The 14696-nt window shown below is 44.3% G+C and overlaps 2 protein-coding genes across 5 annotated transcripts in view; one reads left to right on the top strand and one right to left on the bottom strand.

The window, feature by feature from the left end:
- Positions 1-7092, bottom strand: part of rpgrip1l (RPGRIP1 like) — a 25670-nt gene extending 18578 nt beyond the window's left edge. For 2 of the 4 annotated variants that reach the window (XM_037106775.1, XM_037106776.1), the window contains exons 1-2: positions 6844-7088; positions 2490-2585 (exon numbers count right to left, since the gene is read on the bottom strand). In XM_037106775.1, the coding sequence (XP_036962670.1) occupies positions 2490-2585; positions 6844-6847 (100 nt within the window). In that variant the 5' untranslated portion in view covers positions 6848-7088. Of the gene's footprint in view, positions 1-2489; positions 2586-3382; positions 3520-6843 lie in introns of those variants that run through there. The other 2 variants (XM_037106780.1, XM_037106778.1) reach the window with 2 other exon arrangements.
- The window catches only part of LOC119024127 (basic proline-rich protein-like), a gene marked incomplete at its 5' end in the record, with an annotated part of 116436 nt that overhangs the window by 82643 nt on the left and 19097 nt on the right, over positions 1-14696 (top strand). The window contains 1 exon segment of the mRNA XM_037106614.1: positions 12482-12514. Within this exon segment, the coding sequence (XP_036962509.1) occupies positions 12482-12514 (33 nt within the window).

Raw genomic sequence — 14696 nt, 5'->3', positions numbered from 1 at the left:
AACAGAGCAGAGTAGAGTAGAACAGAACAGAGCCAGAACAGAACAGAGCAGAGCAGAACAGAACAGAACAGAGCAGAACAGAACAGAACAGAGCAGAACAGAACAGAACAGAGCAGAGCAGAACAGCACAGAACAGAGCAGAGCAGAACAGAGCAGAGTAGAACAGAACAGAACAGAACAGAACAGAACAGAACAGAGCCAGAACAGAACAGAACAGAACAGAGCAGAACAGAACAGAACAGAGCAGAACAGAACAGAACAGAGCAGAACAGAACAGAACAGAACAGAACAGAACAGAGCCAGAACAGAACAGAACAGAACAGAACAGAACAGAACAGAACAGAGCCAGAACAGAACAGAACAGAACAGAACAGAACAGAACAGAACAGAGCCAGAACAGAACAGAACAGAACAGAGCAGAACAGAGCAGAGCCGAGCCAGAACAGAGCAGAGCCGAGCCAGAACAGAACAGAACAGAACAGAACAGAGCCGAGCCAGAACAGAACAGAACAGAACAGAACAGAACAGAACAGAGCAGAGCAGAACAGAGCAGAGCAGAACAGAACAGAACAGAGCAGAACAGAGCCAGAACAGAACAGAGCAGAGCCAGAACAGAACAGAACAGAGCCAGAACAGAACAGAACAGAACAGAGCAGAACAGAACAGAACAGAACAGAACAGAACAGAACAGAGCAGAACAGAACAGAACAGAGCAGAACAGAGCCAGAACAGAACAGAACAGAACAGAACAGATGGAGGTGAAGTAACCGTTAGATGTGGTGGTTGTAAGAGAGAGTTCAGACTAAACCACATTTACGCCAACAAATTGTTTTTCATCAAAATGGGAGTTTTCACGTCAGCCTGCCTGCAGTATATGGTACAGCCTCTTATTTACAGTATTCCTCTTTTTATATAACTAAATCAAATGTTGACACAACAAACCACATTGACAGTGAAATGTAAAGATTTGTTTTCCATGTTCTAATCCACAATTCAACATTTAGCTGGAGACAAAATCAATCAGGTCTCTCATATTCAAAGTGCCTGTTGGTGGAAGCAGAACATTTGGATTAGGGATGTAACGGTTACCAGTGTCACGGTAAACCATGGTAAATTCCTGACGGCGAAGGTTACCGTTTAAGTTTTAATCACCATGGTAACCGCCGCGGTCGATAACCACGCTGTGGAAAAGTCGCAAGATACTTTATCTAAGTCTTTATCCAAGAAGACATGGCGGAGGGAGGACGTGACAGTAGCAGCACTCACAGCATTTAGAACCAAATCTGCAGTCTGGGTGTATTCTGGTTATTATAAGAACACTCAGGGACAGCTGGGAGAGGATGGCAGCTCTATCTGCAGGAGCTGTGAGAACAAAGTTGTTGTGAGGAGCAGCAACACATCCAGTTTACACGACCATCACCCTCAACTGTTCAGTGAATGCAAGGTGAGCTCACCTTAAACTCAGGTGCATCATGTCTGTGTATGTCGAGTTTTCTCTGTGTGATCTGCTGGTGTCACTAATGTAAACTGACCAGATGGTGGTATAACTGAACAAAGCTGATCTGTGATCTGGCTCGTTATCTGAACCGCTTACTAACTGTAGATTTCACTTTTTAAAGTCGAACTAATAATTCCCCAGATATTGATGCAGAGCTGCAGTGAGGAGGATCTGAGACAAACACGTACTGGGTGGACTGAGTTAGTGAACACAAACTGACTTTCATCTCAGCTCCGTTCACCTGAGCAGCATCTACCTGTGGCTCAGCAGCCATCTGACCAATCAGACGGACCGAGTCCACTGACAACAGACGAGCAGGCAGACAGACAGCCAATATATATTAGTAATATCAGAAATATATAATTTAACAATAATTCTCTTTGTTTTGATCTAAAAAATGATTCGACCTGTTTCTAACAAAAGTGATTCGATCTAAATTGTGAGTTTTGTGATCTGTTGGTTGCACCCTTAGTATTAAGTAACAGTGACAGTAATAATGAATAATGACATGTTCTGTTCACTTTCTTCACAGAGAGGCTCTGCTGGCCAGTCGAGTGCTGCTGCCACGACATCTCACTCTACCTCTGTGACGCAGACATGAAAGGACACGATTCAAAATCAAGCTGCCTCATCACAAAATGCCAGTGACCTGTTTTACACAGTTCTGATACATTCTTTTATTCTTGTTTAATGTTGATTTTGCTGTGTTTTGTCAAGGTTTGGGATTTGGACTATTTCAATACATAATAAATCTACTTAAATATAAATCTTGGCAAAATTATTTCAGTGTATGTTCAGTGTTTTTTCAACATTTTGAAGAATACCACGGTATACTGATAACCGTGATAATTTTGGTCACTATTACTGCAGTGTGAAATTTTCATACCGTTACACAGAACAGGTGTGTCTCTAAACAGACACACACTCTAATAATGAACAGTGACACACACACAGGGCACATGTAGTCGTGTTGTCAGGACAGGTGACACACCTTGTGGACCTGCTGCAAGTCGGGACAGATTCACTGTGAGGTCTCTGACTGGAACATCAGCCGCTGTCTCATCAAGTAGAGTGGACATGTTTAAATCTGAGAACGATAAGATTATTTATTAGACAAACACGTTATAAGCCCTTCAACAATATAACCCGTTCTGTTGTGTCGGGAGAAAATATTCCGCCAAACTCAACTTGAAAATCGTCTCGTTTTACCTAATGTCCCTGTGGAAATAACAAGATAGACGTCAGAACAAGACTAAAGACTTTTGACTGACAGGTTGTGCCTCCCGGGGTTTTCGGCACTAAGAGCATCTCATCTTAATCTTATCCAAAATGTTACAGTTAAAGTTTCCCTGCTGCTGCTGCGACCAGTTAGTTTTAACAACAGGAGCACATCGAGGAGACCGGACTCTAAAACTCTACAGTTTCTCTACAGCACGTTGTTCTTGCTGTTTTTAACATGTGCCGAACAGAACTGCGACACTTCATGGTTGCTCGGTGTTGCCAGCCGTATGTCTGGAGGAACATACCACGTTAACTTGGCAGGAAGAAAGAAAAGACGTCAACATTTAAACCCAGTCTGGTGTGACAGCTTCTACGCGGGTTTTAAGGACGGATAATTAAAACACTTCTCACGTCTGTACATATGAATGTGTGTCAGATACAGTTTGAAAACTGTGTGTGGTGTAAAAGCTCGTGAGGTTTAGTGTTAGTTCATGTTTAACTGTTAATCACATCTGAGTTACCGTTAGCTAAAGTTAGCTAGCGTTAGCTGGCTGTGCTAACGCTCCCTCCTCTGATTAAAGATGACATTTTACAGCACAGCTTCATGTTTCTTCTAACTCGACAGAAACACGCTGCCACGATCACTTTTTAAACAGCTCTTACCTTTTACAGCGACTTCTTTCAGTCCGGACTAACGGTTGCTACTGAAAACATAGCAACTCGTCATGTCGTTATGAAGCAGCTACGCATGCGCGGTGTGAGGAGGCTTGTGGGAAATGTAGTTTTCTACGAACTGAATGTCTTTCGCCACAGTTGCTGCTTTTATTATCTCGGAACATATTTTGTTTTCACTCCACAGATGTTCGATTATTTACAACTCATAAAACGCAACATACGGCAGCTGCTGTTTCCGTCGTCACTGTTCCTGAGCTCTGTGTTTGTTACTGCTGCACTTCTCCCTCAGCTCTCCTGTGTGCATCCATCAGCTTCATCGCAGCTGCCCTGCATCATCTTTACCCATGACAATCTCTCTGGAGGGACATTGGGCCAATTTGAGGGCTTAGTCTGACCTGACTTTACATGTAGGCGTATTTATGAGCGGTGTGGCGGTGCCATGGCTCACTGGTATCACTGGTATACATACATCACGGGGAGTTTGACAGGCGTGCTGTCAGATGTCTGCCTTTCATGAATTGGCAATGGATCTAATTTAGTAGCCTGAGATGAGTGTGCTGGCTGGACAGAATGAGTTCACTCTACATGTCAGGCTCACCGGACCATAACAGTCTCCCATCACTGCTGCTTTTTCCAGCCATGACCTTTGACCCCACCTCCCCCTCTCGTCTCTTCAGGCTGGGACAGCGAGGGGAAGCCGCCGGCCGGCTGGCAACGGAGCGAGATGTGTGTCTGTCAGCAGCCGATTGTCAGAGAGTCAGCCTGTCATTGAAATCTATGATGCCTGCCGACCTTGTGTTCAACAGGCCGTGCCCGCCGCCGTGCAACAACTGTCAAGTGCATGGTCAGACGAGCATGGAGGTCCTTTTTACATCCATCTCATCCCCATATTGAAATATAGGCAGATTTCCCCTCAAACATCCCGTGTGGGCTTCCATTCAAAGAAAAGAGTTCAGCTCAGACCTGTCATGTCATCTGAATACATCACAGACACCCACCTTCAACAGCAGAGGAAGAGCAACGAGGATCCTGCACTCAGAATCTGTTTTTCACTGAGATGTTTGAGCTTCAGTCTCAGTATGTGGTATATACTGATCAGATTGCAGGACTATAACGGGTGAAGAAAGTGGACAAATTTGGCTGTGATTCAGCAAAAGAACATTATTGACGCTTAGAGGGGGACAGCGAGAGGTGATTTTGGGGCGGCACGGCTGCGACAATCATGCTGCTTTGTGATTGGTTGGCCGGCCCAAACGGCCCACGAGGGCCCAAGAGGGCCTGCCCCCCCCCGGCATCTGCCCAAATTCCAGATTACCAGTCCGTCACCGAGCAGGGACAGAACAGAATATGTGCTGCTGAATTATGCAGTACTGTAGGAAGTGTTCTGATTATTTTGTCCAGACCCGTTATATCGGTGAGAGAAGACTAAAAATCAGAAACAGCTCACACTACATCCAGAACTGAACCCTGAAGCACAGAGAGCTGAGCAGCACCATCAGTGGAACCAGTCCCAGATGTGACACTAGGTGGCAGCTGGTGAACACGAGAGGAGCTCAATGTGTTCGTCATCCTCTTCATCAGGACTGTTACAGTGATGAAGACGCTCGGCTGTTCAGCCTCTGAGAAGGTGACGAAGGTTTGTAGAAAATCCTGTTAATAAACTATAAGCACTCAAACCTGTTCTTCATTAAAAGTACTGATAGTATAGAGTACAATATAAATACTCTGTTACAAGTAAAAGTCCTTAAAAATATAAACACATTATAATCTAAATACATTTTAGAGCAAAAGTTCTCATTTAGAATCATAACTATTGTTTTATTAAATTATAATTATTGAAGCATTCTTGTGCTCATCATGCAGTTTTTAATCTATTTCAATATATTTCATACATATCATTTACTGATTGATTCTATTTTGCATGATCCTACAGAGGACTGAAACTGACAAAATGAATAAATAAAATTAAGTAATTAATATGTCACCAAAACAACAATGCTACAAATAAATGTACACATTAAATTACAAAATGTGATATTTCCCTTTTATTTAACCTCTACATTTATCTTGTATTCATTTCTTATTTTACATCTTACATATTTTTTTTAAGAATGTATTCATTTTTAAATATGTTTATTAATTTCTGTAAGTATCATTTTGCAAACAGCGAAGAGAAAATAAAACTTATATTTGCAGGAGTGAAGCTGCAGTTCACCAACATTAAAACACTTTATTGTTATTATTATTTAAAGGATGAAATCTGTCTTTTCCTCTGAACACGACAGAAAACGACAGACTGGACATTTGTGGATCAGCTCACACTCACATCCACAGTCTGCCATCATTCTGTCTCTGCAGACTGTCTGTCTCTTCTACATGGCGTCTCTCTGGGCCGTGGGACCGACCCGGTGTTGAGCAGGCGGGCCGACAGTATTCAGGCCGTGATCTTGATAAACATTAGCAGTGAGCCGTCAGGATCAGCACTGATATCAGCAGACTGCTTTTCCTTCTTCTTTCTCTTCACATGAGGCCGCAGCAGAGAGGAGGATGTTTCTGCTGTGTGATAAACCTGAACCTCCAGGCTGCAGGCGAGCTGCACGTCTCATGTAGGAGTGTGTGTGTGTGTGTGTGTGTGTGTGTGTGTGTGTGTGTGTGTGTGTGTGTGTGTGTGTGTCTGTGTGTGTGTGTGTGGGTGTGTGTGTGGGAGCTTCATGATTTATAGCCACCTCACTCAGCTGTTAGACTACAAAACTAAACATGGCCGGCTCTGATTGAAGGAGGGAGTGTTATCCAGGTGTGTTGTGGTTATTGATCAGTTATTGATTATGTGACAGCAGCTCTTCTCCAGCCCTGAATCAGCTGACAGTTACCTGCTGTCACCTGTCAGGCTTCATAGAGGCCACTGCTCTGTCCTCTGATTGGTGGAGAGAGGCAGAGCAGCAGGTACGGTGAGGAAGACGGGAACCGCCAAAATAAAAATAAGTAACTCAGTAAATATGTAAATTAAATTCACCACAAACAAATACAAACAAAATCAAATCAAATCAAAAACTCATTCATTTATAAAATCTGTATTGCTGTTTTAATTAAATTCTTTTAATGTATCTTTGTATTCTGTGCTGATGCCACTATTTATTTTTTGATAAATTTATTCATTGTTTTAAATGAATATATTTAAACTAGTGGTGGGACTCAATTAAAAAAAATTAATTAATTAGAGGCTTTGTATTTAATTATTCTCATTGAATCGCATATCAAGATTTGACACGAGAAGCAACATTTTTCGATTTAAATGGATTTTGGTGTACGACTGAATCATTGAACAGACACATAAATGAGCTTAAACAACAAAATCACCTTTATTTTCATCACTGACTGTTAACGTAAAGTGCAATATGAATGAAGACTATTATGACTGCGCAGTGCGTTTGTTACAGTGGTGGACTCACTCATGTCGGCTCTGACCGCTGTCTTCTGTCCGCTGTGAGTTGGGAGCTTGTCTGTTCTGACTGCAGCATGTTTGGCACTGACGTGGTGGCGCAGGCTGGAATTGTTCCGGTGACAAATTCTTTCTTGCACAATTTGAACACAGCTGTGCTTTTATCCAAGTTTCCAGGTTTTTTAAGGCCTAAATTTCTGCCAACCGAACCGAGCAACAACTTCTCATCAGTTTCCATTCCTCGTGTTGTGTCCTGTGCATCAGTATTACGGGTTTGCTGGGAACTCGTGCAACGAGCAACGTTCCACACTGTTTAGAGTGCAAAAATAAATTAAATGCGTTATTTTTTTTGTTGCGCTATTTTTTCTGTCATTAATTAATTGTAATTAACACGATAAAGTCCCAGCCCTAATTTAAACATGTATTTATTTCTGGTCCTGTCGGCTGCACATCCTTCAGTTCCGGATCATCAGTCCTGTGTGACTCCAGTCCGCTGTACCCTGATCCAGCTCCACAGTGAGACACTGTCCGCTTGAGGATCTCTGGAGCTGCTCATTAATTATGTTGCAGGTGAACTACGACTTGGGGGTCGGCAGTCATGAAAATTTCATCAGTCTGGTGAGCTGGGTGGAGGGGGAGGAGGAGGAGGTGGAGGGGGAGGAGGTGGAGGTGGAGAAGGAGGGGGAGGTGGAGGAGGAGGAGGTGGAGGTGGAGAAGGAGGGGGAGGAGGTGGAGGTGGAGGAGGAGGTGGAGAAGGAGGAGGAGGTGGAGGAGGAGGTGGAGGAGGAGGAGGAGGGGGGGGAGGTGGAGGAGGAGGGGGAGGAGGTGGAGGTGGAGGAGGTGGAGGTGGAGAAGGAGGAGGAGGTGGAGGAGGTGGAGGGGGAGGAGGTGGAGGTGGAGGAGGAGGTGGAGGAGGTGGAGGGGGAGGAGGTGGAGGTGGAGGAGGTGGAGGTGGAGAAGGAGGAGGAGGAGGAGGTGGAGGAGGGGGACCAGCTGCTCCTGTCAGAGGCCACTTCTGGTGGACGTGCAGGGGGTCAGAGCAGGAGGGTGGAGGGGGGCTGAGGGTGTGTGTGTGTGTTTCGGGGAGTGTTATACACAATATCAGAAGGAGGCGGTCTGGTTTCTCTGGTCGGGTTGAAGAAGAAGAAGAAGAAGATGATGATGATGATGATGATGATGATCAAAATATCCTCCAACAGCTTCTAACAGAGCGTCATGTTGTTGCTCTGAGGATTTATCACTCATCCTCTCGTCCTCCGGATGATAACAGATGCGTCTTTATGTTTCTTTTACTGTTTGATTTTATAAGATAATAAATATGTAAACAGATCAGCTCATTAACACAAAGGTAAATAAACACAGATGAAATGAGTACATTTATCTTTTCCTCAAATGATTTACATGTTTTTGATTTTTCTATATTGTACAAGTTGAAAAAATAAAATCACAATAAAATAATCCAGATATTGATCTATAATAAAGTGATCAGTGTTGTTTTTGTGTTCATGAAGGATAATGAATCCAGGTTGCCCTCCCTCCTCCCCCCTGCTCCTCCCCCCTCCTCCCCCACAGAGCCAGTGACTTGCAGAGCAGGAGGACATGTGACCTTCTGTGTCCGGGGTCGCGCCCTCCGCCGCCGCCGCCTCCTCCTGACAGACGTGTAAACAGATGCAGCCGTTGTTTGCACTGACAGGTGATTATAGTTGGCACCGGTGCCAAAGCAATTAAACCCGAGGGCTGACGGCGCCGTTTGGTGGGCTGTTATTTCCACGCCGGTGTGATTGTAGCAGCACGTTTCACCTGCGAGGCCGAAGCCTCCGAGCATCATTAACGGGAGCCGGAACACGGCGGCTGGAGGCGTTCGACGGGGGAGAACTGACTGTAGGCCGCGTTGGTTTGATGAACCGTAATGAGACGGCTGCTGAGGACGACGGTCACTTTATGATAATCATCCTCAGGGAGCTGCTCGGGCCAAACGTCTGGATCGACTCAGTCACACTGAAGCATCCTGCAAGACGACGCTCAGACTTCACCTCCTCTCGTCAGCTGCAGAGTCTCACGTCCAGATCAAATCCAGATCGAAGACTTTAAATCACAATATCTGGTCACAATCCGTCTTTATCTTCCAGGACTGAACCGGCCCGCTCTCACTCCTGCCAGCTCTGAATAATCAGATTACTGAGGAGCATGTCAACACGTTTAACAACCTCAATCTGTGCATGGATGTGTGTGTTGTGTTAGAACTCTGCAGGACTGACTGTGGATCAGTAAATCCTACCAGGCTCAGCGTCGGTCACTGGACCAGCTGGTCCACGCCGACACATGACTCCGTTTGTCGGCACGGAGAGACGCACGCTGGTTTTCTTTAATTATGACCCCGGGACTCAGATGACCTCTGTAACAACATTTAATCAGCAGAGATTTGACTAATGGACACACTCTGAAGACCCCCCTGCCAGAGAGATCTCATCAAGTGTGTGACGGGCCTGAAGGTGGGTCGGTCCGGACTCCCGATGTGGTTCCTCTTTATTTAGGTCCAGCAGGTGGGACAGCTTTGTTCTGCTCTCACCGACTGTGGTTCGGCCCATTTCCATCTCGTTTGTACTCATAAAGTTAAACCACGGCTCAGATTACAGCTCATATCATTTCACTGTGTGTCAGTCATGTCGCCCTCCTCCGTCTGCTGTGGTCCATTAAAGCTCGTCTCCAGGCTGGAGCTGCTGATCTGAGCTCAGCTCCGTGAGTTCATCAACACTTCAGTGTGTCTTCAGGAGGCAGAGGTGACCGTCTGGCCCAGCAGTGGAAGTTAAGTGAGATTTTAATACTTCAGACGTCTAAAGTGTCTCAGACGGAGCTGCTGACATAAATAGGTTGTGGCAGTCATCGTCTGGAGGAGAGAAATCCTTGGATCACAGGAGATGAATCATGCAAGATCGCGCAAACAGAGCACGTTTTAATTCCCCCCAAAAAGACGGCAGACATTTTGTCATTTCCATAAGTTATCGGGAAAACTATTTTGCTTTTCAAGTTTGGAGACGAAGTCACTGGGTTACGTTTTTGCTTTTTCACTTCTAAACTATAATCTTCTTTTAAGTGTGCAGTCAAACTGCTCAAAGCAGCGCGGCAGCTGAAACAATGTTTAATCTGGGCCTCTGGGGATCAGGGAGGGGTGTTTGAAAGAAGACGAGGTGTCAATTAAGCAGAAAAAACTTCAAAATGGAGGCGATTAAACTTTGAAATCTTTAAAATGCTCCCTGCTGAATAGTCTTCTCTGTGGAAAAGGTTGCCAAAGTGCACTGTTTCATTCTGCACGCGCAGCGAACAGAGACAGGCCGTATTTATTTACTCTGCTGCTGCTGTCAACACGCCTCCGCCCGAACGTCTCCGTCGTCTTCTCCACGTCCAACCTGTCACAGACGCTTTAAAGACTCGCGATGAGAAGTCACTTCAGCTCGACGACGACAGGACACCACTCGTCTGTGAGGACAGAGTGAGACAGATAAACACACATGATTATCTCTCCTCTTAATAAAACTCACCTACAGTTTGAGATCCTCCACTGAAGCACCAGAACGACTCTGAAATACTTTCCAAAGTCTCCACTGACGAGGCAGGCAGTTCGTTTGCTTGTCAGCAGAATTAAACAAAAACTACTGAACATATTTCCATCAAATTCAGATGGAGGACGGGTCTCATCCCAGAATAGTCCTCATTAAGTTTTGGTGCTGACCCAGATGAAGAGACGGATCCCGGAACATTGTCCAGTTTGTTCGCAGTTGACGATCCAATCGCAGACAAAAATGCCTGAAGCCCAGAAAAACAAGGTCAGACAACAGAACCAAGAGCAGAACCTCAAAGTACAAACCAGGACGATACGAAGAACACAACAACACAAACAATTTAACAAAGAGACACAAACACAGACTAACACTGATTCAGGAGGGAAGAGGGATCACAGACAGGTGAAACTAATGGGACCAGTTCAACAGGTAAAAGACACAAAGACAGGAAGTGTCAAACCTACAAATTAAAACAGAAATAGTGGATCCAAATAAAAATCCAGATTTAAACATATTTGATTTGATTTTGGATTTAGCTTGACTGAATTAAAGGGGACTGATGGGCCATGGCGGAGGTATGCACTCTACTGAGTGCCATTCCAGCTGTGTGTATGTATATTTATACACAGATGCAGTAATCGCTGCAGGGGAGAAAACAAGCCTGTTGTCTCTGTCGATCTGTCTCAGCTGCACATGAAGAAGAAGAAGAGCGTGAAGAAGAGGGTGAAGAAGAAGAAGAAGAAGAGCGTGAAGAAGAAGAAGAAGAAGTAGAAGAAGAAGAAGAAGAAGAAGAAGAAGAGCGTGAAGAAGAAGAAGAAGAAGTAGAAGAAGAAGAAGAAGAAGAAGAAGAAGAGCGTGAAGAAGAAGAAGAGGGTGAAGAAGAAGAAGAAGAAGAAGAGCATGAAGAAGAAGAAGAGGGTGAAGAAGAAGAAGAGGGTGAAGAAGAAGAAGAGGAGGATGAAGAAGGCGGGTTGTATCACGTTCAGATAAACATCTCTCATTTATTCAGAGCAGCTTCTCAAACTGCCTGCAGCTCCTCTGGGTTTATCCAGCTGTCACTAATTATTTAGATCCATATCATGATCTCGTGAGACACGGGAGACTTCTGTGATGATGTTTAAGTCTCGCTGCTCTTTACTGTGAACAGTTCTGCTGGTTTATTTGGTGATAACAGTTCAGGCTCGAAAGCATTTCTGTCTAATTTTAGTTTTGAAAATATCTTTTTACAATCTGAATCCTTTTGGAAATCTGATCAAATCTTCTTCACATGAATTGCTGGAGAACAAAGGACTGAAGTGAGTCACACAGTGTGAAGACACGCTGCAGCAGCACAGTGTTCAGGTGAAACTCTGGACTGTCAAACATCTACATCGACAGATTGTTCCTTTGTTTATGAAATACGTGAAATATTAACAATTACTAAAATAGACAGAATTTGAGATGTAAAGCTGTAAGTATGAAAAACCATAACACTTCAGAAAAGTGACTTTTATCTACTTGAAATAATTCACATTTAATCTTTGTTGTGTCAGTTTTCCCTCTGGTATCAGATATAATAATCTATTCTCCACTTGGAATTAAATCACCGTCACACTCTCGCCTGCGTCTCCTCCTAAATTCCTTCTTGTGGTCAAACTGTGATTGACAGCAGCTTTACTCTTCAGTACCGTCACAGTAACACAACAGATTATTGTGGAGTAGAGAATCACCTCTGCACATGTGATGGACTATTCACACACATTTTGAATGACTTCACTCAGCCTGTGTGTGTGTGTGTGTGTGTGTGTGTGTGTGTGTGTGTGTGTTTCAGTGCTATAAATACGCCCGCCGGTAACACCAATCAGTCCGGACACACATGGGCTGTAATTGCCCTGCACAAAACTTTCACACCCTCTCAACTTTAGCTGTCCTCCAAATTACTGTTGACACCGTGGAGAAGCGTCTAATATCAATCTGTAATGGCTTCTGATGACAAACTACATGGTTGGAGGACCGTGTAATCTCCCCTCAATTAATTAAAGCACACAAGGCTTTCCAGCCCATCCAGTGGCGGCCACGCTCAACCAGCTGCCACTAAAAGGCTCCGCTCGCCGCCGCCGCCGCCGCCGCCGCCGCCGCCAAGTGGAAAGGAATGAGCTTCTATGTGCTGAGGCAGATGTGTGTGTGTGTGTGTGTGTGTGTGTGTGTGTGTGTGTGTTGCAGTATTGTGAGTCCTCAGAAAACATCTGCACATTCAGTGAGTTAATTACCTGCCCCAGTTCACCAGTCCATCAACACCAATTCATTTCACACACACACACACACACACACACACACACACACACACACGAGACAAAGGACACCACAGAAATCAAACCAATAAAAACGTTCCTTTGTTTCCTCTGCTGATGTTCAGACCTCCACCTCAGTGATATTTATGTTTTATGTTGTATTATAATCATCGTTTGATGCTCGTTAACATTTGCTGTGTGCTGTAAATGTCTGGCAGTTCTTCCTGCGGTCGTCCTGATGCTCAGACACCAACATCAGCAGCTCCTCCGTGTTCACCTCTGTGCACAACCTGTGCACGTTCACGAGGGCAGCGACCACGACGGAAACCACAGTTATGAAACCAAAGGCGTTACGTTGGTTCAAACAGTGGGCGTCTGATTTGAATTCCATTTCAAACATTTCTACATGCTTTTTATCATATTCCCAGCTACCTGAAAGCAACACATTATGATGAACATGGCAGTCATGCTTAGTTTTAAATTCTGTCAGTAAACATACATGAGAAAACACCGTCTTCCTCTATTTAACCTACAACCCTGCTGGACGTCACATGCTGTGGGATATAAGCTACACTGATAAACAGGACTGACAGATCTATAGCACATTATCAATGGAACCATCAACAGACAATGTTCCATTTATAACTTCAACCACAACCTATAAAAGATTTATCCAAATAAGACATATACAGTTAATATTAACTATGAATTATGATAATAATATAATGAATCATATGAAGTCGTCCTGTGTCTGCCTGCTCCCTCAGGTGTCTCCTCACCTCACATCTTAAATCAGAGGGCAGCTTCGTTCAGTGTTACTGATTAGAAAACATTTACATTTTTCATTTCATTTCATTTGAACTTGAGTAATAATTCACTTCATTCACTGACAGTATGTGACAGTTAAAAATGAGTTTTGGATTAAACTGTGTTCACTTCTTATCGTGATAACTTCTTCCCCTCGTTATTGATCAACATGACTCAGCTGATCCTGAATCAGAGCCTGTAACCACCTGCAGCTCCGGCCTCCCGTCTGTCTCCTCAGCTGGTTTCTGATGTGAAAGCAGCAACACGAAACTTTAATTAATCAATGCTGATATGAGAATATGGTGGAAAACCACAGTGGAAGGTAGAGTCTCAAATTCTACCAATGTTTTCAAAGTGACAGTGACAAGTTAAGCAGGTTAATAGCGAGCTCACGTCAAGGTAACAGCGAACTAGTTAACTAGTCTAGTGAGGAGTCAGGACGTCATTCAGGCTCAGTGACGCAGCGTTTCCACCAACACGTCTCCTGTCTTCATTCAAACAAAACCATCACGTTCTGTTGTTGACCAAGCTTCAGTTTTTCTTCACAAAACAACAATGTTACACTTTCATGCTGCGTTCCAGAACAGCTGGAGGTCGGAATTTCTGATTTCCAATCCAAATGTTCCAGGTGCACAACATTGATCATAGTTGCGTGACGACGAACATCTGATTGTCTGTGAAGTCGATGGATTAGACCCGAGTTTACAAGTAGGAACTTCGACTTTTAGCGGCGTTCCAGTGAATTTTTTCCAGTAGGAGGTCAGAAATTCCGACGCAGCATCATTACACAAACTGTCTGAGACTGGGTCCACTTGATTTTAACCTGGCAGACGCTGGTGTCGCATCAGCCGGGCGGAGTTTGCCATCAAATTAATGTAAAATAAACACATCGGTATAGGCCGGGTAGATGAATCAAGTGGACCTAATGTTTGAGTAACGGACGCTTGAGAGCTTCTGCGTTCTGCTGGATTAAATCAAAGTGTGAGTCCCGCCCGCCTCTGCCGGATGTTACGCTTCAGTATGAAACAGCGGCAGCAGCGTCCCGTGTACAGACGCTTTGTCCTCACTGCAGGTGCTGCTGTCCATGTGTAGAGACCCTGCTGATGCTACCAGCAAACGGTCATGTTGTGTCCACACTTCTTCCTGTTTTAAACATACAGATTTTGATGCTAACATAAAAGTGCCTCTTTCATCGTCATTATGCTTTTACATGAAGGTTTGACTCG

Source organism: Acanthopagrus latus, chromosome 8 (assembly GCF_904848185.1).
Source record: "Acanthopagrus latus isolate v.2019 chromosome 8, fAcaLat1.1, whole genome shotgun sequence".
Classification (NCBI taxonomy): Eukaryota; Metazoa; Chordata; class Actinopteri; order Spariformes; family Sparidae; genus Acanthopagrus; species Acanthopagrus latus.
The sequence above is the reverse complement of the archived record's forward strand: the minus strand, read 5'-3'. Positions and strand labels throughout refer to the sequence as shown.